The sequence below is a fragment of the Eumetopias jubatus genome, unplaced genomic scaffold (genome assembly GCF_037043125.1).
Source record: "Eumetopias jubatus isolate StellerSeaLion01/CBP00866 unplaced genomic scaffold, mEumJub1_p1.0 scaffold_12, whole genome shotgun sequence".
In the NCBI taxonomy this organism is placed as follows: domain Eukaryota; kingdom Metazoa; phylum Chordata; class Mammalia; order Carnivora; family Otariidae; genus Eumetopias; species Eumetopias jubatus.
The window spans coordinates 112,226,260-112,252,854 of NW_028274818.1; the positions used below are offsets into that span (position 1 = coordinate 112,226,260).

At 44.6% G+C, this 26,595-nt stretch overlaps 1 protein-coding gene across 1 annotated transcript in view; it reads left to right on the plus strand.

The window, feature by feature from the left end:
- LOC114203900 (melanoma-associated antigen 9-like) overlaps positions 1-25,996 on the plus strand; it is a 36,944-nt gene extending 10,948 nt beyond the window's left edge. The window contains exon 2 of the mRNA XM_088017081.1: positions 25,797-25,996. Within this exon, the coding sequence (XP_087873207.1) occupies positions 25,797-25,996 (200 nt within the window). The remainder of the gene's footprint in view (positions 1-25,796) is intronic.
- Positions 25,997-26,595: the final 599 nt, after the last annotated feature.

Consider the following 26,595-nt stretch of genomic DNA (forward strand, 5'->3'; position numbering starts at 1 on the left):
CTAACATAACAATAAAAAATTTTTTAAAAAAAGGTGGTGTGGAATTAGCTAAAGGATATACACGTAGATCGGTCGAACTGATTAGAGTCCAGAAATAGACCCACCCAAAGAGGACTGGTAGAGTTTTTTATGAAGGAGTAAGACAATTCAATTGAGAAATGTTGGTCTTTTCAATAAATGGTAATAGAACAATCAGACACACATATTTTTAAAAAAAGAAACAACAAAAAAAGAAACAAAAAAGAACCTGTACTTAAACCTAACACTTTATAGTACAAAATCAAGTTAAAATGTATCATCGATCTAAATGCTAAGGGAAACCTATAAAATTTTTAAAGAAAACGTAGGAGAAAATCTCATGACCTGGAGTTAGACTTCCTCAAAATTAAAAACTTTTGCTCTGAGAAAATCAGAATAAAAAGTCAAGCTGCAGACTGTTAGAAAGTATTTGCAAATCATATATTCAACAAGAGACTTGTATCCAGAATACATCAAAGTTTTTCAAAACTCAAAACTTAGCAAACAAATGACCCATTTTTAAATTTTTTTCATGGCTTTTGAATTGTCTTTTTTAAAAAATTCAATTAACCAACATACAGTACATCATTAGTTTCAGATGTAGAGTTCAATAATTCATCAGTTGCATATAACACCCAGTGCTCATCACATCATGTGCCCTCCTTAATGCCCATCACCCAATTACCCCATGCCCCCCACCTCCCCTCCAGCAACCCTTAGTTTGTTTCCTATAGTTAAGAGTCTCTCATGGTTTGTCTCTTTCTCTGATTTCTTTCCATTCTGTTTTTCCCTCCCTTCCCCTATGATCCTCTGCACTGTTTCTTATATTCCACATATGAGTGAAACCATATTATAATTATCTTTCTCTGATTGACTTATTCCACTTAGCATAATACCCTCCAGTTCCATCCACACTGATGTAAATGGTAGGCATTCATCCTTTCTGATGACTGAGTAATATTCCATTGTATATTTATATACCACATCTTCTTTATTTATTCATTTGTCAATGGACATTTGGCTTTTAAAAATGGGTAAATGATCTTGATAGACACATCACCAAAGTGGGCATATGGATGACAAATATGCACATGGAAATTGTTCTACATCAATGAAGAGAAATGCAAATTAAAAATAAGATGAGGTAACACAACACACACTTGAGAGTGACTGAAATTTTAAAAATTACTGACCTTACTAAATGTTAACAAGGATAAAGAGCAACTTGAACTCTCATATATTACTGGTCAGAATGTAAAATGATACAGCCTCTCTGGAAAATAATTTGGTCATTTCTTCTAAACATATAGACACTATATGACTCACCAATGCCACTCCTGGAAGAAATAAGAACCTATGTTCACACAAAAACATACCTGTGAATGTTTATAGCAGCTATTCATATTTGCTAAAATCTGTTTGTTTTGACCCAAATGTCCTTCTATGGATGAATGGATAAACTGTGGTACACCTGTACAATGGGTTACCACTCAGCAACAGAAAAGTAATAAACTATTGATACATACAACTTGGATGAGCCTCAAATGCAATTTCCTGAGTGAAAGAAACGAGTCTCGATAAATTACATGCTCTGTTCTTCTATTTCTATAGCGTTTTTGAAAAAGACAAAACTACAGTGATAGAAAACACATGAGTGGTTGTCAAGGTTAGGTATCAGGGGAAAGTAGGACTATAAATGAAATATCAGAAAAAGTTGACTTTATAAGAAGGAAATTTACCATGGATAGAAAGGAACATCACATAATGATAAAAGAGTCAATTCGGGGCGCCTGGGTGGCTCAGTTGGTTGAGCAACTGCCTTCAGCTCAGGTCATGGTCCTGGAGTCCCGGGATCGAGTCCCGCGTCGGGCTCCCTGCGCAGCGGGGAGCCTGCTTCTCCCTCTAACCCTCCCCGCTCTCATGTACTCTCTCTCTCTCTCATTCTCACTCTCTCAAAATAAATAATTCTTAAGAAAAATGTCAATTCACCAAGAAAATACAACAATCTTAAGTGTGTACACCTAAAAACAGAGCTTCAAAATACAAGAAAAAGAATCTGATTGAGCTGAAAGAAGAAATAGTCACATCAACAATTACATTTGGAGACTCAACAGTCCTCTCTGGGTAAATGACAGAAATAAACAAAACATCTTTGCAGTGTTCTGGGGAAGCAGAAGCAATAGGTGTAAATAAAATGAGCCAAGTTCCATACTCTTGTTGAGGGTGCTTGAATGTGATCTGAGGATACATTTAAAAGAAGGAAGCATGAAAAAGAAGGTAAAGAAGGCCCACTGTGTTTCTTGGAGTGGAGAGCTACCAGGTAAAGCACTAGTAAGGGCCTCTTTTTCAAATGAGAATTTAAGGCAGGTTTGGAAAGAAGGTTTGGTGAGTTAGAGGGAGGGCAGCTAATTCCGTGCTGAGAATAGAGAATAGTCAAGTGGGTAGAAAGATATTGTGTGCCAGTGTGTGTCTGGATTGGAGTGGGAGTAGGGGAGCACTGGCCAATGAGGAGTTTGGAAAATGGGATGATAAGTTATGCTGAGAGCATAGTGGTTAGGGCACCATTTGCTGTTGGCAGCGCTGGAAACCGAGACAGCAAAAGTACCGTCAGTGCATTGGGCCCATTGGAGTCCACACAGATAGGTGTCTTTGCAGGAGCATGAGGGAGTCCATGTCTGAAGAAGCGTCTTCTGGCACACAGCTTTCCCATCTGTGATCAGGAGGACCCCAGCATTCTGTGTCTGGGTGGCAGGGTCCAATTCTTTGAGGGTTTAGGAAGGACTTTAGGATTATCATCCTCACTTCAACCATTCAACAAGAGTGCTCTACCTTGCTCATGTTCATGAAGTGGATTTCTGTGGAAGCGATTCTTCTGTGGAAGGAAGTAAGAGGTCCTACACCTAAAATTTTGATGACCACTGTCCACTAGATAGATGACACATCATGGAATCCCAGCCTCTAGATCTGAGTCGAAGGGTAATTCCAGACCCCTGATCTGATTTTATGAGCAACTTTTGTTACTGAAGAGTTGCCTACTGCCTAAAACTCACACACCAGACTTGAAAAGGTAGTGTCTGGATATTGGGGGAGGCAGAGAGTAAGCTCAGTTTTGCCAAAGGCTGTCAAGAGTAATTCCTTAAAACTGATCTGACACAGCAGATGTGAAATTGAAAGGTCATTATTGTAAAACTATACATAGGAGCCACAAATACACAGAATATATATTTTATAAAAATTTTCTGTAATTGATTTTCTGGTTGAATATTTTCTCCCATTAAAGTCTTTCCTAAATTTAATATGTGCCTTTAGTTTCCAACTCTCTTTGCTGGAGAGAAGATGGCCTACTATAGCATGTAGGCCACTATCCATGCAACGCTTTTTTAAACCTAAACCTAAGGTCTCAAATTACCCCTACTGAAGCAACCTAAAAATGCCCAGCCCAAGTTCCTCTCCTGTTAGACCCATGTTTCCTCCTACCCACTGGACAGCCCCACCTGGACAGCTGGCAGAAGCTCACTGCTTACATGGCTCACACTGACTGCATCCTCCACACCTTTGCTCATTAACTTACTACCACTTCTTCCTCCCTGATACTCAATCTCAGATGAGAGGAAAAGCTTCTGCCAATTGAGAAATCTCAGAATTCAGTGTCATTATAGACTTTACCTGCCATCTCAAAGTTCCTAACTTCCTAAAACTCTTGTACATCACATCTCTCACCATCCTCCCATTCAGGCTGAAAATAAGTGCTTTGTCATGTTATTTTGTTTTGTTTACTTGATATTCTTTCTCAGCATATGTTCAATAAATGTTTGCTGGATGAATCAAGTTGCTGGAGGGTGCCATTCCCTGATTCAAAATGTGGAGCCTGCCCCCTGCCTGGGCCTTCCACCTCCATGGATGAAACCCACAGTTCTCCAACTGCTCACGGAACTTCAGAATTCCTATGGGAAACTATTATTGAGGGTGTCACCATGGACGTATCCTCCCCAGGTCCAAACACCATCTTGGAGGTGGGGTTGCTCTCAACAGGATGGTCCGTGGGGCTTCCTTCCTAGGAAACATGGTCTATCAGATTTCCCCAGCCCATTTATGCTCCTTGCCCTGCACTGGCGCCCACACTTTCTTATCAGTTGGATAAGAAAAAGCCATCTCCACAGGTTTTCCGCCCACCCTGCAGACTGGTGGCAACACAGGCCAGCCGTCCTAGCCACAGGACAGGACACCCGTCCCTGCTATGCCACGACCTCAGGAGCCCGGGAAGGCAGTCTGAGCCGGGGACACCATTTGGACAGCTTTCAAGCATGTCCATGCCCGCCCTTTATCTGCAAATTCTGAGGTGATTGGCCCCAGGGCCTTCTCCTTCCAATTTCACCCTCCCTGCAGCTAGCAGCACGCTCCCTTCCACTGCTCCTGGGTATTCCTGGCCTACCTCAGCTGTCCTTCCTCAGTCACCCACCCCTCACTCACATAGCCCCACCCTCTATGTGGGGTTGCACTCCACCCAGGGGGAAAGCCCCCTGCCTCCAGGAGGCATCATGGCAGCTCCCAGCCCCGGGACCCCGGCAAGGATGCCCTGGACCACTAGAGTAGTCAAGAGATGTCTCTCAACTGTATTCAGGGGGAGGGAGACAAGTGTACTCTTCCTGACAGAGTTAGGGGGACTCTACAGTAGTGGGGTGTCTGGCATGCTGCCGATCCATTCATCCAACAGACCTGCCCTGTCAGACCACCCCACAACTTCCAGCTGGTGATAAGGATTCAGAGGCTTCCCCAGCCCATCCACGTTCTTTCTACTGAATCCCTCCGCCTCTCCACCATCTCTCCTTTTGGCCCCTTTCCCCCTAAGCCGAACTCTAGATTCAGAGCCCTGACTGCCAGCCAGCCTGGGGCTCTCTGGACTTGGTTTTGTACTCCTTTTCTCTCATGGACTCTGGCCATCACTTTCCCCAGGATGCTGTCAGTGCCCCTCACTAGCTGAGGGTGTCCTGGCTGGTCTCCTCCCCTGGCTGCTGGTCATTCTGGCCAAATCCCTCTTTCTCAAAGTAGAGGGGGGAAATGTCTTGTTGATACTGCAGCCCTCATCTCTGGCTTCTGGTAAGAATGACAGGAAGATGTGACATTCCCCACAGGTGCACTGGAACCTCACGGTTGTGTTTGGCCAGACTTCAGTTTGCTTCTTCTAGTTTGGGCACATAACTGGGGCTTCTCGTACTAGCCACGCTCTTGTAGACCCACCACCTGCTCATACACCAGAATGAAGACGGTCCAGAGTCACATGACATAAGACCCCAAATAGGCAAGATGGATAATCAAGAACATTCACCATGCCAAAGTCCAGAAAAATATCTTGACCATGCCACACAATCCAAAGATCGCTAAGATCAATGATGACCTAGATGTTGGGATTTCCAATGGGTTTGAAAGGAACCATTATAAAAATGCTTCCACAAGCTATTGCAGTTGTGATGGAATCAAATGAAAGTAAGTCTCAGGACAAAAAGATATAAAAAAGAATGTAATTAACAAAGAACTGAAAAAATATAACTAAATTTTTTGCAACGCAGTAAACTGGCTTAGTAGGACAATGTAGATAACAGAGGAGTCAGTACCTTGAAGGTAGAACAACAGAAAGTATCTCATATGAACAATGGAGAGAAGAAAAAAATCTACAAAAACAAAAATCTATTCATGTCACAAGAATCCCAGAATGAGAAAAAAAGAAATGTAGGGATTAAAACGTATTTGAAAGAAATGTAAAGGAAAAAAAGAAGAATATTTTGAGAAAACATAGCTGATCATCTCCCAAAGTTGACAAAATACATGAGCCTAAAATTTAAGAAAATGAACAAGACCCAAATAGAGGGAACCCAATACAGTCATCAAGACACATGGTATAGACTAAATTCGGTCCCCCATCCCATTCACATGTTTCAGTTCTAACCCCTATGAAACTGGACCTGTCACCTTGGGAGGAACATAGGTTGAGTTAGGTCACAAGGTTAGGACTCTCATGATGGGGTTAGCATGCTTACGAGAAGAGACACAGAGAGCTTGCACTCTCCATGCACACCTACAAAGAAAGGTTATGTGAGCACAAAGCCAGAAGGTGGTTATCAACAAATCTCCAGGAGGATGGGCTTCCTCAGAACCTGACCACATCGGTGCCTTATGTTGGACTTCTACCCAGCAGAACTGTGAGAAAATACATTATGGATGTTTAGCCATTTTCTAAACTTAGCATTTGGTGCATTTTTACACAAGACAAGAAAGGAGGATTCATAAGGTATAACACTGGACTTTATCAAGATTAAAACCGTCTGTTGTTGTAAAGATCTTGTTGGGAGGATGAAAAGACAAGCTATAGACTAGGTGAATATATTTTCAAACCACTTATCTGACAAAGAACTTCTATATATAAAAAATTAAAACACAACCAGGGGAGAGGAAAAAAAAAAACTATCCAAATAGCAAATGGGCAAAAGTCATGAACAGACATTTCAGCAAAGAAAACATGCAGATGGCAAATAAGCACAAGAAAAACTATACATTAGTTGCCATGAGGGAAATGTAAAGGAAAACCTGATTGAGTAATCACTACTACCTACCTGTTAGGAAAGCTCGTTAAATTAAAACAGAGTAAAAACATCAAATGTTGGAAAGAGCCAGATCTCCTACATTGCTGGTGGGAATGTAAATGGAACACTCTGGTAAGACAGTTTGACTGGTTATGCAAAAGCAAAATATAAATGCAACAACCCAGGAATCACTGTCCTGGACCTTTATCCTCGAGAATGAAAATTTAAGATCCCACAAAACAATATGCCAAATATTCACTGTGGGATTATTTGTAGTCTCTAAATCCCGGAAACAAAAATATCCCTCAAAAGGGGAGCAGATGAACAAACTGTGGCATTTCCAAACTAGGGAGGCCAAATTAGTGATAAAAAGTCATAAAGTTAGGATAACACAAAACGTGAATGGATTCCAGGCGTATTATCCCGAATGAAACCAAACAACATCACCGGTCACAGCTGTAGGAGTTCCCTCATGTAACAAAATGCCAATATATCCAAAATGTAAAACACAGGGGTGAATGCCATGGGCAGGGATGGGTAGCATGAAGGAGATCTTTGTGCTGACAGAGTAGTTCCATACCTGGATTGTGCTGTTGAATATATAAATGTCCATGACAAAGTGACAGACCTAGACATGTCCATCATACCACACTGTCAGTGTCCTGGTGCGAATAGTGTCCTGCAGTGATGTAGGATGTTACCTTGGGGCAAAATGTGCCAAGAGTGCCTCTGCGATGGGACATTTCTGTACTATCTGAATCTCTAAATGGACCTAAATCCCTCCCTACCTATAGGATCGCTCTACCTGTCAACACACCTCAGCATAGTTCCCTAAAGCTATCAGTCCCACCCTGGCTCCTGGAAGCTCCAAGCTTCCCCAGGACCCTAATGTGTGGGTGTCAAGCAGCAGTGTAGGAGGCAGGAGGAACCTGGTCTGGTCTGTGACTGGGCAGGCGCTGGGCTGTGATGTGCTGTACCTAAGGGGAAGAGAAGGCCAGGTGTGGGACAGGACAGAGGCAGGACACAGACTGCTCTCCTGAATCTGCTGTTCTGAGTTTGGGAAGGAATCGACGGGGCAAGGACCTGGCTCACAGCCTGCCCTCCCTCCTCTGGACAGCATCCGTCCCCTGGCCTTAGAGATCCCCTCCCCAACCCTGCCGTCTCCTGCATCCTGCTCACACAGCCACCCCCCAAAAGTTGCCGGCATTTTACAGGTGAAGGAATGGTGGCTTAAGGAGTCAATTGCTCTGCTACACACCCCCAAAGTGGGGTCCTAGCACCTCCAAGATCCTGCTGTGTCCAGAAACATGTGTCTGGTAAGTGGGGTCTGAGCAGGTAGCCACTAGAGGTTAGCAGCTCTGGGATCACACTGTGATCCACTTCCCCATCAAATCCAAGTGACCCGGACTGCAGCAGCCTCCCCACTGGCTCCTGAAAGCAGCAGCCCTCCTATAAGTTCAGACACCATCCATCTTAGAGATACTAACCTCTCTCATCCCAAGTCCCCCTCATTTTGACCTTCCCTAAGAGACAGCTTTTTCATGGCTCTAATCAGGTTATGCCCTGGTGCTATGAGCAGAGTGCCTTGAGCTCCCCCAAGGAACCATGGCTCTAGGCTCTCTTCCACCTCCACTACAGCCACAGGCAGAACCCAGCTCATTGATATCCACAAGGCACTTGAGCTCCCACATCCTACCTTGAGGTAAGGGGACAAACTCTAGGGAGAAGACAAACCTGGAACCTTACTCTCCTCCTTCCTTCTGTCCAATGCATGGCAGAATCTCAGCTCTGCATATTAGAGGTAGACACCTTCCTCCATATCCACAGACACCCGAGTATTCCATATGCACCTGTTCCTGTCTCCTTCTCTTCTTTACTCTGTCCATCCACCCCTCCACATGGAGCAGCAAGTAGTAATCTGTGTCTCCCCCAACTTCTGCAGTGCTTCTGTGGCTCAGAGCAGAGAGCCCACACTCCATGCTCCTTACTCCAGTCTATACCTACCTCACCCACAGGAGGAAATCATCCAGAGGCAGGGAATGGTCCCCTGCTTCTGGCCGCCCTCCAGCCTGGTTCCCTCATCTTGTCACATTTACTGTTCAGAGGTCTGCATCACACAGGGACATGCAGTCAGGAAATAGTTCTGGTGACCAGAGTTTGGAAACTTTATGCCAGGGCCTAAACACAAATTTGCCACATCATGTGTGATGGGGCTAGGGACAAAAATCATTTTTGCAGAAATACCTACATATGGACATTACAGCTTATTTTTTCCTTCCTTCAGAATGCGGATGACCTCAGCAGCTGACCTTGATTTCCAGAAACCAGGATGTCTAAAAGTGTTGATGGGGATAGGAAGGATGTGTTCAGGGTCAGCTCTGCATAATTCACTGACACTCTCTCAGAGCTGTGGAGGCCACTGCCCACCAACTGGAGAACGTGATGACTTACAAGGCACAGTAGTGAGAATAACCCAGGCTATACATCACAGTCACACCGGTTGTTTCCTGTACTTATTCTGAAATAATGTTTTTAAGTTATTTAGGCCTCTGAAAAATATTAAAACTCTCACTCCTGGAGATGACCAAACTTTTCCAAGCTCCGCATTTATGGCATCTTGGATGGGAGTGTGCAGGGACGTCACCACTTGGATGCCGTTGCCTGGGAGGCAAAAGCTTCCAGCAAGTCCTTGATGTACCCAAAAAATGTCTCTACCTTATAGACCTGAGCCTGCTTCTCACCCCACGACTTGATTTGTTTTTCTATGGTCTCCACCACTCCTTCTAGGATGGAGCACCTCTTCTTCATCTGGAGGACCTTTGCCAATGAGTCCTCTGTATTCAGGGCCTGGGGTCTCTTCTAGAATTCCCTCCAGTCCCCATCTCGTCTCCTGATATGAGTTCTGTTTCAACCCCCCACCTCATCTCCTGCTATGAATTCTATTTCAAACTCTCCAAACTTTTGGTTTGACTCCACTTTTTGGCTTGGTATCCTTTCCTCTTGAGAGATATTCCCCAAAAGATGAGGGCTACCCAGGTGACAAGCCACAATGACCTTAAGCTGAAGTCTATCCCAGGGAACTGGTGACTCACTTGTCCTGGGGTCGCCTTAGTTAAAGGACTTCCAGTCAGTTTAGTGTTCTAGGGACTTCTTGGCGCAGTGCAGAGCTGAGATGGAGGAGTCATGACCACAGGGCTCCCAGCCAACCTCTGTCCTGGGGACCCAATTGTCCTGTGCTCTATGGGGTGGAGGGTTTTGGGTCAGAGGTCTCCTGCTCAGGCTGATGTCCGAGAGACTCGGCACAGTGTCAAGCTGAATCAGAAGGCTTGGCGACCCAGATCTCCCAGTTGGCGCTGGTGTTCTTGCGACTCAGTTGCCAGCTGTCTCCTCAGTTGAAGGGCCCCCACTTGGAGGGAATCCAGTCATCCTGTTGTCCAAGTGAGTCCTTTGCCCACTGCCAACCTGAGTTGGAGTGTCTGAAGGTTCCTGTTTGGCCCAGTGTTGTGAGGACTCAATTGCCCTCTGCTTTCTTGGGCTGAAGAGCTGCCAGAGAGAGGACTCCCACTCAGCCCAGTGTCCAGGGCACTCCTTTGCCCAGTGTACAACTAGCTTGGTGGTGTCATAGTCTCAGGGCATCTATTGGGCCTGGTGTTCTGGGGAATTCGTTGCCATTTTCTCAACAGCAGTAGAAGACTCCCCTTCTTTGTCCTAAGTTCCAGGTAGCTCCTTTCTCTGGTGCTGAGTTGGGTAGGGGGGCTTTTGGACTTAAGGCTCCTGCTGGGTCCACTGTCCAGAAAATATATTTGTCCACCTCCAGGTCTGGTTGGAGGGGTTTTGGTCAGAGGGCTCCGCAAAATCCTGTGTTTGAGAACCTGATTGCCTTATGCTTTTCTGGGTTGGAGAGCTTTTCTTCTGAGGGCTCCTTTGCAGTCTAGAGTCCAGGTGATTCATTTGCCCGTGCCAGACTGTGTTGGAGAGCTCCTAGCCTAAGGGCTCCTGGTGTTCTGGGGACCTGATTACCCTGTGCTTGGCAGGGATGGTGTCCTCATGATCCCAGGGTGCTTGTGTTCAGCCTGGTGTCCAAGCGATTCTTGTGGCCAGTGCTTGGATATGTTGGAGGGCTCCTCTTCAGAGGACTCTCCCTCAGCCTGGTGTCATTGGTCCTCATTTGGGCAGTGCAGAGCTCGGTTGGAGGTTTCATATTCTTGAGACTACCAGGAGGCCTGATTTTCTGAGGATTCAATTGCGCTGTTCTTTGTTGCATTGGTGGGCATGCACTTGGCCCAGGGTCTTGGTGATTCCTTTGCCTTGTACAAAGCTGAGATGGAGGGCCCATGGTCCTAAGGCTCCTGGTCACCCTTCTGTGCAGATGACTTGATTGCCTTGTGCCAAGCTTGGTCAGAGGGGGTTTGGTCAAAAGCCTCCTGGCAAGTCTGGTTTTCTGGGGACTTGACTGCCCTATGTCTCTCCCACAAGTAGACAACAAAAAGAAATAAAAGGCATCCAAACAAGGAAGAAGTAAAATTTTCACTGTTTGCAGATGGCATGGTACTCTAGACAGAAAACCCTGATGATCCCAGCAAATGACTACTAGAACTGATCAAGGAATTCAGGAAAGTTCCAGGGTACAATATCAAGGTGCAGAAATCTGTTGCATTTGTATACACTACCAAGGATGCAGGAGAAAGAAAAAATAAGAAAACAATGTTATTTGCAATTGCACTCAAAATAATAAGATACCTAAGAATAAACCTAACCAAAGAAGTGAAAGACTTGTACTCTGAGATTTGATGAGCACCCACATCCACCCTCTATTAGCTGTTGCCCTTTGGCTTTGTAGTTCAGCCTCTCTGAGCTTCAATCTGCTCATTAACAGGAATAATGCATGGCCCACCTACCTCAGAGCACCATATGGGTTCACGTTAAAGACGCATGTGTAGATGCTTCCTGAAAGGTAACCCAGCTCATCATTCAGTTCAAGGCTCCTACATTGAAGGCTTCTTCTGTCCTGAGAGCTGGTATATCTTTCCAGGTGTTTCTGGGCACCTCAGTTCACACCTGGGCCCAAGTTCTCAGCTTTCAGATACCCTCTGACCTTACAAAATTTTCCCCAACATTGAGAAAATCAGATTGTGCAAAAGCTACTTTGTGGTAAATTTCTTTTATATGACCTTAAAACATCTTACGTTTCTAAGACCTGAGACAGGGATTAAATCTAATACCTACAGCAGTTTGGGACACGAATTAAGTTTAAATTCTGAAGTAGAGTTGTTCAGGTCAGCAGGTATGTGCACTTCCTCCAAAGAAACATCACCTGTGTGCGGCTTCCAGACCCAGAGACCCCCAACGCTGGTAGGCATCACCCTCAGAAAGCTCCCTTGGTCATCCTGCCTACACCCCGCCACAGCCACACACCCCCAGCCTCTTTCCCGCTTGGCTTTGCCATAGGAGGGCCTCCATGGGAGAGTCTGAGCTAACATCCTCTTGTACCTGATCTTTGTTGACTGCCTGTCTCCCCAGGCAGCGCCGGCTTTGCGTTATTTCCCTGTTTTCCCATGCATCATAATGCATGGCATAAAGTAGGCGCTGAACAATTATTTGTCACATGGTGGTCACCCTCCCCTCTCATAAAGCAAATTTTTATCCCCCTGCCCAGCCCAGCCTTCTGTGGGCCACACAGATGCGGTACCCGCCCTGTGGGATGCCTGTCTATGGCTTCCCACCTGACCCAAGCTAAGAGCACTGCCTGTGACTTTCAAGAATAAAAACAACATCCTCAGAAGGGAGCAGCTGGATTACAGGTGAGTCTGGGAAACCTTGTTTGTCTCAGTGTGAAATAGTCCAAGCAGATCCAAGACAGCTCTAGAGAAAGACTTGAGAAGACCCTGTGTGAGGTAATGAATGTGCTCTGTGTGTGTGTTTTGGGGTGGGGACAATGGTGTGCAGAGCAGAAGAGAAGAAATGCCTGAATTCTAAATGAATGGGAAGGTCAGTCAGAAGAAGGGTGACCCGTCCCTGTACTGTCAAGTAGAGGAATCGTGGTTTGGTAGAGAGCTTTGACCCAGGCCATGCACGGCTGCAGGCCATAAGGTGCGTTCGCCTACAGAGTGAAGAGTCTCTTCTGCTCTGTCCCTTGCTAGGATGAGACGCAGGGCAGTGTGGCACCGTGTGGTTGGGGATGCATGCTGTGCACCCAGAGTTCTAACCCTGGTTTCCCCACTGAGTGGGCAGACAAGCCCGTCAAGCTTACCATCTTTAGAATGGGGGTGATCATAGCATTATAATGTGCTTAAACAGTGTCTGGTAGGGACACATGGGTGGCTCCGTTGGTTAAGCGTCTGCCTTTGGCCCAGGTCATAATCCCAGGATTCTGGGATTGAGTCCCACATTGGGCTCCCTGCTCAGCAGGGAGTCTGCTTCTCCCTCTGCCTCTGCCCCTCCCCACAACCCCGCTCATGCACTTGTGCACTCTCTCTCTCAAGTAAATGAAGTCTTAAAAAAAAAAAAAACAGCATCTGGTATATAGTAAGTGCTCAATAAATGTTAGCTATTATTCTGTGATTCTATGACAGAGAGAGAGGGATTTTCCTATAAGTAAGAGTTAGAAAGGATTGAATTTTAATTTTTTTGCAATCATTTAAGGAAAAATATCCAATGAAGTTATCTTCAGGGTACTTTGGCACTCAAAAGATATCACCAGGAAGAAGAATTACAATTATAATTCTGTACTATTTTAAGAGTATAATTGTGTATTTTTTTTTGAAGAAATGTTTTGTGGAAATGCCAAGTCAATAGGCCATGAACTCAACTTGAGTTCAAGGGTCCCCTAGCTTTCCTTATGTGTTCCTCGGACAAACTACAGAAAATGTCATTGGGGTTAGTCCCCTAGGGCACCACGATGGGTAATTGAGTGAGCATTTAGTTCTCAAACTGGTATTAGTGTGTCCAGAGACTGCGATCTCCTGAGACCCTGGCCCAGAGGGTCTTGGTGGCCAGCGATGTGGGCAGAATACAACCTCTCCCCAAAGCACAATGTTTAAGTAAGCATTGGTGGGGTGGAGCGATGGCAACGAACAAGGGAAACAGATACTAGCAGAGTTTCTCAAAAGCTCTGGAACTTTTTTTTAAGAGTTATTCTTTTGAGAGAGAGAGAGTGTGTAAGAGCTCAAGCAGAGGGAGGGACAGAGGGAGAGAATCTCCAGCAGACCCTCCCTGGGGCACGGAGATCCACGCGGGGCTTGGCTCCATCCCACAGCCCCAAGAATGTGACCTAAGCCAAAACCAAGAGTTGGACGCTCAGCCAACTGAGCCACCCAGGAGCCCCTGGAACTAATTTTTTAAAATAATATTTTGAGGCGAAATTCACATACAATAAACCGTTTCAGAGCAAACAATTCAGTGGCATTTAGTACAATTCCCAGTGTTGTGCAACCACCAGCTCTGCGTAGTTCCAGAACCTCTCTGTGCCCCACAGTAAAATCCCACACCCATGTAACAGCTTCTCCCCATTCCACCCCCTCTCATCCCCTGGAACCGCCAGTCTGCTGTCTTTATGGATTTGTGTGCTCTGAATATTCCACGTAAGTGGAACCACACGGTGTGTGACTGTTTTATTGTGCTGAAATACATACAACACACAGTATACGTTCAAACCATCCATCCTTACAGCCCCTTCCATCCTGTGACTCTGAAACTCTTTCACTATTACACAGTGACTCCGACTCTCCCCCCAACCCCTGACTGCCAACACTTTACCTCCTGTCCTCATGGGTGTGACTACACCAAGGGCCTCATATAGTTAGAATCACACAGTATTTGTCTTTTTGGGATTGGTTTATTTAACTTACCGTAAAGTCCTCAAGATTTTATCCATGTTGTAGTATGTGTCAGAAATTTCTTCCTTTTTAAGGCCAAATATTATTCCATTGCATGGATATACCACTATTTGTGTATCCATTTTTCTGTTGATGGACATTTGTACTGTTTCCATCTTTTGGCTTTTGCAAATAGTGCTGCTATGAGCATGTGTTTACAAGTTTTTGTGTGTGCAATATTTTCATTTCTTTGAGTATATACGTAAGAGTAGAATTTCAGGTTCATATGGTAATTCTATGTTTAACTGTTTAATGAGCCACCAAACTGTTTTCCACAGTAGCTGAACCACTTTACATTCCCACCGGTAATGTATGAGGGTTCCAATTTTTCCACACCCTTACCAACAGTTGTTATTTTCTTTTTTTTTATTATTATAGTCATTCTAATGAGTATGAAGTGATATTTCATTGTAGTTTTGGTGTGCATTTCCCTAATGACTACTGATGTTGAGAATCTTTTTGCATATTTGTTGAAAAAAAAAGTCTATTCAAGTTCTTTGCCCATTTTTAAATTGGGCTGTTTATATTTTTGTTGTTGTGTCCTAAGAGTTCTTTATATATTCTGGATATTAGACTCCTCAGATATATGATTTGCAAATATTTTGTTCCTTTTGCTTTCTTGATAGTGTCTTTGATGCACAAAATTTTTATTTTTAATGAAGTTAAATTTATATATTTTTGTTGTTCATGCTTTTGGTATCATATCTAAGAAATTGTTGCCATCTGCAAGATCGTGAAGGTTTACCTTTATGTTTTCTTCTATGAGTTTTATTATTTTTGTACTTATACTCATATCATTGATCCATTGTAGTTAATTTTTGTGTATGATGTGAGATAGGGAGCCAACTTTCTTCTTTTGTATGGGGATATCCACTTTTCCCAGCACCATTTGTTGAAGAAATCATTTTTTCCTTATTGAATAGTCTTGGAACCCAGGTTGAAAGCCAATTGGCTGTAGTTGTATAGGTTTATTTAGGGATCTTCAATCCTTTTCTGTTGGTCTGTATGTCTGTCTTTATGCTAGAATCACATGGTTTTAATTACTGTAGTTTTGTAGTGGGTTTTGAAATCAGGAAGTGTGAGTCCTCCAACTTTGTTCTTCTTTAAATTTTTTTATTGTTATGTTAGTCACCACACATTAAATCATTAGTTTTTTTTTACTTTAAATTTTTTGTTATGTTAATCACCATACATCATTAGTTGGATGTACTGTTCCATGATTTGTGCATAACACCCAGTGCTCCACGCAGAATGTGCCCTCTTTAATACCCATCACCAGGCTAACCCATCCCCCCACCCCCTGCCCTCTAGAACCCTCAGTTTGTTTTTCAGAGTCCATCATCTCTCGTGGTTCATCTCCCCCCCTGATTTACTCCCCTTCATTCTTCCCCTCCTGCTATCTTTTTTTTTTTTCCTTAACATATATTGCATTATTTATTTCAGAGTTACAGATCTGTTGATTGCTTTGGGAATTATGGACACTTTCACGGTATTAATTATTCCAGTCCATGAGCATATTATGTATTTCCATTTGCTTGTGTCGTCTTTAGTTTGTTTGTTTGTTTGTTTGTTTTTAATCAAGGTCTGTTAGTTTTCAGAGTACAAGTCTTTCTTTATTTGACAGAGAGCGAGAGAGCACAAGCAGTGGGAGCAGCAGAGGGAGAGGGAGAGGGAGATGCAGCCTCCCCACAGAGCAGGGAACCTGATGCGGGGGATCCCAGGACCATGGGATCATGACCTGAGCCAAAGGCAGACGCTTAACCAACTGTACCACCCAGGCACCACTCTTTGTTTTATACTTGTTCATGTCTTGTAAGGGTGTAATATTTAAAAATTACTTCAAAGAACCAACTTTTGGCTTTGTTAATACTTTCTTTTTTTAATTTTTTTATTGTTATGTTAATCACCATATATTACATAATTTGTTTTGGTGTACTGTTCCATGATTCATTGTTTGTTCATAACACCCAGTGCTCCATGCAGAACGTGCCCTCCTCAATACCCATCACCAGGCTAACCCATCCCCCCACCCGCCTCCCCTCCAGAAACCTCAGTTTGTTTTTCAGAGTCCATCATCTCTCCCGGTTCGTCTCCCCCTCTGACTTACTCCCCTTCATTCATTCTTCCTCTCCTGCTATCTTCTTCTTTTTCTTTTTTCTTTTTTTTTTAATTTTTTTTTAAATTATTTTATTGTTATGTTAATCACCATATATTACATCATTAGTTTTTGGTGCAGTGTTCCATGATTCATTGTTTGTTCATAACACCCAGTGCTCCATGCAGAACGTGCCCTCCTCAATGCCCATCACCAGGCTAACCCATCCCCCTACCCCTCTCCCCTCTAGAACCCTCAGTTTGTTTTTCAGAGTCCATCATCTCTCATGGTTCGTCTCCCCCTCTGACATACTCCCCTTTTCTTCCTCTCCTGTTATCTTCTTCTTTTTCTTTTTTCTCAAAATATGTTGCATTATTTGTTTCAGAAGTACAGATCTGTGATTCAACAGTCTTGCACAATTCACAGCGCTCACCGTAGCACATACCCTCCCCAATATCTATCACCCAGCCACCCCATCCCTCCCACCCCCAACCACTCCAGTAACACTCAGTTTCTTTCCTGAGATTAAGAATTCCTCATATCAGTGAGGTCATGTGATACATGTCTTTCTCTGATTGACTTATTTCACTCAGCATAACACCCTCCAGTTCCATCCACGTCGTTGCAAATGGCAAGATCTCATTCCTTTTGATGGCTGCATGATATTCCATCGTGTATATATACCACATCTTCTTTATCCATTCATCTGTCGATGGACATCTTGGCTCTTTCCACAGTTTGGCTATTGTGGACATTGCTGCTATAAACATTGGGGTGCACGTACCCCTTCGGGTCCCTACATTTGTATCTTTGGGGTAAATACCCAGTAGTGCAATTGGTGGATCGAATGGTAGCTCTAATTTCAACTGTTTGAGGAACCTCCATACTGTTTTCCAGAGGGGTTGCACCAGCTTGCATTCCCACCAACAGTGTAGGAGGGTTCCCCTTTCTCCACATCCCCGCCAACATCTGTCATTCCTTGACTTGTTAATTTTAGCCATTCTGACGGGTGCAAATATTTTCTCCCATTCTGTCGGTTGTCTTTTGGTTTTGTGGACTGTTTCTTTTGCTGTGCAAAAGCTTTTTATCTTGATGAAATCCCAGTAGTTCATTTTTGCCCTGGCTTCCTGTGCCTTTGGTGATGTTTCTAGGAAGAAGTTGCTGCGGCTGAGATCGAAGAGGTTGCTACCTGTGTTCTCCTTTGGGATTTTGATGGACTCCTGTCTCGCGTTTAGGTCTGTCAACCATTTGGAGTCTATTTTTGTGTGTGGTGTAAGGAAATGGTCCAGTTTCATTCTTCTGCATGCGGCTGTCCAATTTTCCCAACACCATTTGTTGAAGAGACTGTCTTTTTTCCACTGGACGTTCTTTCCTGCTTTGTCAAAGAGTAGTTGACCATAGAGTTGAGGGTCCATTTCTGGGCTCTCGATTCTGTTCCATTGATCTGTGGGTCTGTTTTTGTGCCAGTACCATACTGTCTTGATGATGACAGCTTTGTAATAGAGCTGGAAGTCCGGAATTGTGATGCCACCAGCTTTGCTTTTCTTTTTCAAGATTCCTCTGGCTATTCGGGGTCTCTTCTGGTTCCATACAAATTTTAGGATTATTTGTTCCATTTCTTTGAAAAAAGTGGATGGTATTTTGATGGGGATTGCATTGAATGTGTAGATTGCTCTAGGTAGCATTGACATCTTCACAATGTTGGTTCTTCCAATCCATGAGCATGGAACGTTTTTCCATTTCTTTGTGTCTTCTTCAATTTCTTTCCTGAGTATTTTATAGTTTTCTGAGTACAGATCCTTTGCCTCTTTGGTTAAATTTATTCCTAGGTATCTTATGGTTTTGGGTGCAATTGTGAATGGGATCGACTCCTTGATTTGTCTCTCTTGTGTCTTGTTGTTGGTGTATAGGAATGCCACTGATTTCTGTGCATTGATTTAATAGCCTGCTACTTTACTGAATTCCTGTATGAGTTCTAGCAGTTTTGGGGTGGAGTCTTTTGGGTTTTCCACATACAGTATCATATCATCTGCAAAGAGTGAGAGTTTGACTTCCTCTTTGCCGATTTGGATGTCTTTGATTTCTTTTTGTTGTCTGATTGCTGTGGCTAGGACTTCTAATACTATGTTGAATAGCAGTGGTGAGAGTGGACATCCTTGCCGCGTTCCTGACCTTAGGGGAAAAGCTCTCAGCCTTTCCCCATTGAGAATGATATTCGCTGTAGGTTTTTCGTAGATGGCTTTTATGATATTGAGGTGTGTACCCTCTATCCCTATACTCTGAAGAGTTTTGATCAAGAAAGGATGCTGTACTTTGTCAAATGCTTTTTCTGCATCTATTGAGAGGATCATATGATTCTTGTTCTTTCTTTTGTTAATATATTGTATCACGTTGATTGATTTGCGGATGTTGAACCAGCCTTGCAGCCCAGGGATAAATCCCACTTGGTCGTGGTGAATAATGTTTTTAATGTACTGTTGGATCCTATTGGCTAGTATTTTGGTGAGACTTTTTGCATCCATGTTCATCAAGGATATTGGTCTATAATTCTCCTTTTTGATGGGGTCTTTGTCTGGTTTTGGGATCAAGGTAATGGTGGCAACATAAAATGAATTTGGAAGTTTTCCTTCCATTTCTATTTTTTGGAAGAGTTTCAGGAGAATAGGTATTAATTCTTCTTGAAATGTCTGATAGAATTCCCCTGGGAGGCCATCTGGCCCTGGGCTTTTGTTTCTTGGGAGATTTCTGATGACTGCTTCAATTTCCTTAGTGGTTATAGGTCTGTTCAGGTTTTCTATTTCTTCCTGGTTCAGTTTTGGTAGTTGATACATCTCTAGGAATGCACCCATTTCTTCCAGGTTATCTAATTTGCTGGCATAGAGTTGCTCATCATATGTTCTTATAATTGTTTGTATTTCTTTGGTGTTGGTTGTGATCTCTCCTCTTTCATTCATGATTTTTTTGATTTGGGTCATTTCTCTTTTCTTTTTGATAATCTGGCCAGGGGTTTATCAATCTTGTTAATTCTTTCAAAGAACCAGCTCCTAGTTTTGTTGATCTGTTCTACTGTTCTTTTCGTTTCTATTTCATTGATTTCTGCTCTGATCTTTATTATTTCTCTTCTTCTGCTGGGTTTAGGCTTTATTTGCTGTTCTTTCTCCAGCTCCTTTAGGTGTAGGGTTAGGTTGTGTATTTGAGACCTTTCTTGTTTCTTGAGAAAGGCTTGTATTGCTATATACTTTCCTCTCAGGACTGCCTTTGCTGTATCCCAAAGATTTTGGACAGTTGTGTTTTCATTTTCATTGGTTTCCATGAGTTTTTTTTAATTCTTCTTTAATTTCCTGGTTGACCCATTCATTCTTTAGTAGGATGCTCTTTAGCCTCCATGGATTTGAGTTCTTTCCGACTTTCCTCTTGTGGTTGAGTTCTAGTTTCAAAGCATTGTGGTCTGAAAATACGCAGGGAATGATCCCAATCTTTTGGTTCCGGTTGAGACCTGATTTGTGACCTAGGATGTGATCAATTCTGGAGAATGTTCCATGGGCACTAGAGAAGAATGTGTATTCCGTTGCTTTGGGATGGAATGTTCTGAATATGTCTGTGAAGTCCATTTGGTCCAGTGTGTCATTTAAAGTCTTTATTTCCTTGTTGATCTTTTGCTTAGAAGATCTGTCCATTTCAGTCAGGGGGGTGTTAAAGTCCCCCACTATTATTGTATTGTTGTCAATGTGTTTCTTTGCTTTTGTTATTAATTGCCTTATACAATTGGCTGCTCCCATGTTCAGGGCATAGATATTTACAATTGTTAGATCTTCTTGTTGGATAGACCCTTTAAGTAGGATATAGTGTCCTTCCTCATCTCTTATTACAGTCTTTGTTTTAAAATCTAGTTTGTCTGATATAAGGATTGCCACCCCAGCTTTCTTTTGGTGTCCATTAGCATGGTAAATGATTTTCCACCCCCTCACTTTCAATCTGGGGGTGTCTTTGCCTCTAAAATGAGTCTCTTGCAGACAGCATATGGATGGGTCTTATTTTTTAATCCAATCTGATAGCCTGTGTCTTTTTATTGGGGCATTGAGCCCATTTACATTCAGGGTAACTATTGAAAGGTATGAATTTAGTGTCATTGTATTGCCTGTAAGGTGACTGTTACTGTATGTTGTCTGTGTTCCTTTCTGATCTTTGCTGCTTTTAGGCTCTCTCTTTGCTTAGAGGACCCCTCTCAATATGTCTTGGAGGGCTGGTTTCGTGTTTGCAAATTCCTTTAGTTTTTGTTTGTTCTGGAAGCTTTTTATCTCTCCTTCTATTTTCAATGACAGCCTAGCTGGATATAGTATTCTTGGCTGCATATTTTTCTCGTTTAGTGCTCTGAAGATATCTTGCCAGTCCTTTCTGGCCTGCCAGGTCTCTGTGGATAGGTCTGTTGCCAATCTAATATTTTTACCATTGTAGTTACATATCTCTTCTCCCAAGCTGCTTTCAGGATTTTCTCTTTGTCTCTGAGACTCGTAAGTTTTACTATTAGATGTCGGGGTGTTGACCTATTATTATTGAATTTGAGAGGGGTTCTCTGTGCCTCCTGGATTTTGATGCCTGTTTCCTTCCTCGCATTAGGGAAGTTCTCTGCTATTATTTGCTCCAATATACCTTCTGCCCCTCTCTCTCTCTCTTCTTCTTCTGGGATCCCAATTATTCTAATGTTGTTTCGTCTTATCATATCACTTATCTCTCGAATTCTGCCCTCGTGATCCTGTAGTTGTTTCTCCCTCTTTTTCTCAGCCTCTTTACTTTCCATCATTTGGTCTTCTATATCACTGATTCTCTCTTCTGCCTCATTTATCCTAGCAGTTAGTGCCCCCATTTTTGATTGCACCTCATCAATAGCCTTTTTGATTTCGACTTGGTTAGATTTTAGTTCTTTTATTTCTCCAGAAAGGGTTTCTCTAATAACTTCCACGCTTTTTTCACGCCCAGCTAGTATCTTTAAAGTCATGATTCTGAACTCTAGGTCCGACATTGTACTAATGTCCGTATTGAGTAGGTCCCTGGCTGACGGTACTACCTCTTGTTCTTTTTGCTGAGGTGATTTTTTTCGTCTTGTCATTTTGTCCAGAGGAGAATAGATGAATGAGAGAACAAAATGCTAACAGGTTTACAACGTCCCCAGCAAATATACTGTATACAAATCAGAAAAGACCTGAAACCAGGGGAAAAGAAAGGGAAAGAAAGAGAAAAGAAAAGAAAAAAAAGATAAAAACCCTGGTTGGCCCCCCACCTTCATTTTGACCGTGGGTTCATGGGGGCCAAGGAAGAAAGAGCCTGTTCCCCCTCAGTCTGAGTCCATTCCCGCAAGGCCTATGAGGTCCTCCCCTTGGAGTTCTTCCTTGTAGCAGCTGGGCTTCTGAGCCTTCTGGTCTGGAGCATAGCCTGGCTGCTGGTCCTGGAGAAAGTGGATCTTTTGGGCCTGGGGGAGCCATGGATCCTCTGGGCCTGGGGGCGCTGGCGAAACCAATGGCGGCGGTGTGTCTGGAGCTGAAGGGCCATGTGTAGGCAGTCTTGGGGGTATGTACGGTGGGGGCAGGGTCGGTTCATCCTTGGGATCTCCAAACAGGATTTGTGGAGATTGGGGCTTTTCCTGATTTTCTTTAGGTCACTTGGATGAGGCGATTATGACCCTGGCCTGTCCCTCCCTATTGCAAGCAAATCGCATCCAGGGGGGAAGGTTCTGAGCAGTTCTTAGCCAGGAGTCAATGTACAGAAACTGGTCAGGGTGTCCTGGTTCTCCTGTTATGACTCGCCATACTCAAAGAATCATTGGGACATGCAATGTCCCTTCTAAAGGCCACCCGACATCTAAGGTGGGCCATTCCAATCCACATAGGGTTCTTAACTTGCCGGGGTTCATCCTGACTCCATAGTCTCCTGAAAACCACTTCTTGAAATTTTGGATCATGGTCTCTAGAACCATAGGTTTACTCTGCCCTGACCCCATGGTGTTGCCCAGTGTGCGGTGGTGCAGAGACAGACAAAGGGGGGTGGTGCCAACTGAGATGAGGAGACCAATCAGAAGCCTGTCTGACCGTGTCCCAAAGGAGCTTGGGTGAGGCTTAGCCATAGCGGTCTCAGTGTTGTGACTTACGATCAGAAACTATTCTGATGCCGCCATAGACTGTATGCCATTCACCACGGATTTGCAGATGGGCCCACTCAGACTCCGTATACTTCTGGGGACCTGAAAGGTGCCCGCCCATGGAGTCACAGGATCAGTCCAATTGAGCAAGCCAAGTCGGACTGCATATTCACTCCCACATTCACACTCCAGAAGTTATTACATTCCCTCCCTGGGAATCCCTACCTGTGAGACCTCCAAGAGGTCTCTGGGAGGTGATCAGGCTCCCCTTCCACCCCAATAGGGGTGGGCCTGTCTGGATCCTGGGACCCATGGCCTTACTAGAATCTGACATCGGGACCAGGTCCTCGCCTGCCAAGTCTCCTTGAGTCCGGTGGAAACACCAGAGTGGGGCCAGCCCAAGGCGACTGGGGCGGGAGACTCCCGAATATTAGGGCATGCCTTCTCCGTTGCAATCCCTCGTTGTGTCACCACCTCGCCATTGCCCCAAACCGGTGGCAACAGTGGGCCAGTGTGGTTGGGTTTCCTGGTCAGGGAACCAAATGTTACGGAACCTGGACTGGATCGCCCAATGGAAGAACGTAGCGGCACCCTAGATCTTGGAGGATAGGAGGTTTATTTAATGCCAGCGGTCTCGGAGTAGAGTGATCTCCAATGCTCTGAGCCCTGAGCACAAAGGGGGCAATTAATACACTTCTACTTCTGCATACTTGGCACTTTTGGTGCATGCACAAAGCGGGGCAGGGAGAAGAACCTGAAAGAGCCCCGGGGCAAGGACTGGGACTCTCTGCCTGGCTCGGTCCGCCATCTTACGTCACAGATTTCCTTATCACTACCACCGGGTCTGAGTTGAGGGCATGGTTCAGGGTAAGTGTCAGGGTCAGGGTTTGCCTCCAGGGGGCCACTGAAATTGGCAGTTTGCTGGAATGAACATGCAGAGATCTTCTGCTCTGAGAAATTTCCACAGTTCCAAATGGTGTGGTTTCCTACTGCGTGGCAGGTTGAATCCTCTGGTATTGCTCAGTTATTCCCAATCTCTGGGGCTTTGGAGCCCAGCCTCTGAGGCCATACACCTCAGAAGCCACCTTATGGTTAGGGTTAGGGCCAAGAAGAATGGGAGGCTCGATCTGCTGGCACTGGGTTGAGCTTCCCAGGGCTTTGATTTGAGAGTGTGGGTCAAGTGAGTGTTAGGCTCATGGTTTGCAGCCAGGGAGCCTGCAGAAAGTGGGGTTTGCTGGAATGGGCATGCAGATTTCTCCTGCACTGTATGGTTTCTAGAGTTCAAAATGGCTCAGTTTCCTTCTGGGTGGCAGGCTGAGTCCTCTGCTATTGCTCAGGTGTCCCCAATCCCTGGGTCTTTGGAACTGGGCCTCTGGGGACAGGCCCTTTAGAAGCCATGCTATGGTTTGGTGTAAGCCCTAGGGGCATGGCATGCTGATCTGCCGTTTCAGTGGCGAGCTTCCCAGGGTTCTGTGTTAAGGGCATGGGTCAGGGTGAGTGTTAGGCTCAGGGTTTGAGACCTGCAGGCCAATGAAAGTAGGATTTGCTTGGTTGGCATTCGAATACCTCTTGTTTTGAATGCTTCCCAGAGGTCCATTTTCACGGAATCCATCTGGGTGCCATGTTGAATCCTATGGTATTGCTCAGTAGTCCCCAATCCATGGAGTTTGGATCGGGGCCTCTAGGGACAAACCCCTGAAAAGCCACCCTAGGTTTAGGGTTAGGGACTAGAGGAATGTCAGGACCAATCTGCATATGCTGTGGTGAGCTTCCACTGCTTCTGGGTTGAGGGTGTGAGTCAGGGTGCGTTTCAGGCTCAGGGTTTGTGTCCATGGGAGCGCTGAATGTGGGGATTTGCTGGGATGGGCATTCAGAGTCCCCCTGTTCTTAATGCTTTCCAGAGATTAAATGGCGTGTTGAGTTGGCAGGTCCTTCTAGTTGGCAGGTTGAGTCCTCTTGTATTGCTAGGAGTCCCCAGTCCTTGGGGCTTTGGAACCAGACCTCTGGGTACAGACCCCTCAGAAGCCTTCCTAGGGTGACGGTTATGGCCTGGCAGCATGGCAAGCTGAACTGCCGGTGCTGTGGTGCGGTACGTGTGGTTTGACTTAAGGGCGTTCATCAGGGTAAGTGTCATCCTCATGGATAGAGGCCAAGGGGCCGATCAAAGTGGGGGCTCGCTTGGATGGCCATGCAGTGTACTCATGTTCTGAATGCTTCCTGGAGTTCCAAATGGCTTGTTTTCCTTCTGGGTGACAGGCTGCGTCTTCTGGTCTTGCTCAGGTGTCCCCATCTCGGTGGCTTTGGAGCCAGGCTTCTGTGGACAGACCACTCAGAAGTTAACCTAGGGTTAGAGTTAAGGCTTAGGATCATTTCAGCAGGGATCTGCCCATGCTGTGCGAGCTTCCCGGGGGTCTGAGTTGAAGGTGTGGGTCAGGATGAGTGTTAGGCTCAGGGTTTGCCACCAGGGGGCCACTAAATGTGGGGTTTCACTTGGATAGGCATGCAGATTTCTCCTGCTCTGAATGCTTTCTGGAGTTCCAAATGGCATGGTTTCTGTCAGGGTGGCAGGCTGAGTCCCATGGTATTGCACAGGTGTCCCCCAAACCTGGGTCTTTATAGCCATGTCCCTGGATGGTGAGAGAGCTCATGTCCCCAGTCTCAAAAGTAGCTGCTGGCCTCATCTCTCTGGGCCAAGGGATGGCCAGTGCTTCTATAATCATCCAGAAAGAGTGGGAAAGGTCTAGACAGGAGAAGATCATCATCACAAGTTTTGTGACCTACTCAGGACTCAGTCTTCCCTTTTGCAAAACCAGGATAACTGATAATACTTACTTCACAGGATTTATTTGTGAATGTTATGAAATAATGTACTTTGAACTTTAAAGTGTTATTATTTTTATTCCACTTGTAGAAGAAGAGAGAAGAAGCCAGGGTAGGGTGGAATTGAGTGCCCAATGCTCTTGGATATTACCTCTGGAGTTTCTGCTGGGTCTTTGAGGTGCCCTTCTCCTTTCAGTTAACCTGGATGGGGAGAACCATGCTACAGAGTGAACAGTGGAGGATGTTTTCCTCTGAAAGTTCATGCTGGGCATTCCCAGGGTGTCTGGTCGACCAGCTGATCCTAAAGCGCTGGGCTAACCAGTTGGAGATCTGTGTCCTGGTCTTGAGGCAGCTGCCCGCACACAACTTCTACTACCTGGTGGGCTACAGTGAGACTCTGCTGTCCCACTTTTACAAATGTCCCGTCCGTCTGCACCTCCAGAGTGTGCCCTCCAAGGTCGTATATAAGTACATCTAAGGCAATCACCTTTTCTGCATCAGGCTCTAGCCTGTGAAGGACAGGACCATATGGGAAAGGAGTGAAGTAGAAATGGGGAAATACATCCCCTCACTGTCTCAAGGATTCCTTTTCAAAGCTGCTGTTGAATAAATAGACCTTCTGTGTTGTCTTGCCTCTTGGTTTGTCTTTCCTCCTTAGAGAAGAGAACTAGAATAAGGTTTCTTCGAAGATGTTCCAAGGCTCCCCAACAGGCTACCAGTTGTTTGAGGCTTGGGTAATAGCTACAGTGCAATGAGACTCTTGTCACTTTACCAGGAACTTTACCTGGAGTTCTTTGTTTTTTCTCAAAGTGGAAGAATCCATTTTTGGTCATTATAAAATAATCAACATTAATTTTTAAAAATTTTAAACAGTATGGACATGTGTCAAGTCAACCATGAAAGTTTCTTGTAATTCTTCCATAGAGAACTACTGTGAACAGTTTATTTTATTTCGAGATGTACTTTTTCCCTCCAGAAATAACTTAATGGATACTCGTTGCTTATTAAATAAGCTTTCAATTGAGCACCTCCTGTAGGCCACAGATTCTTCTGAGTGCTTGGAATCCATCAATGGAC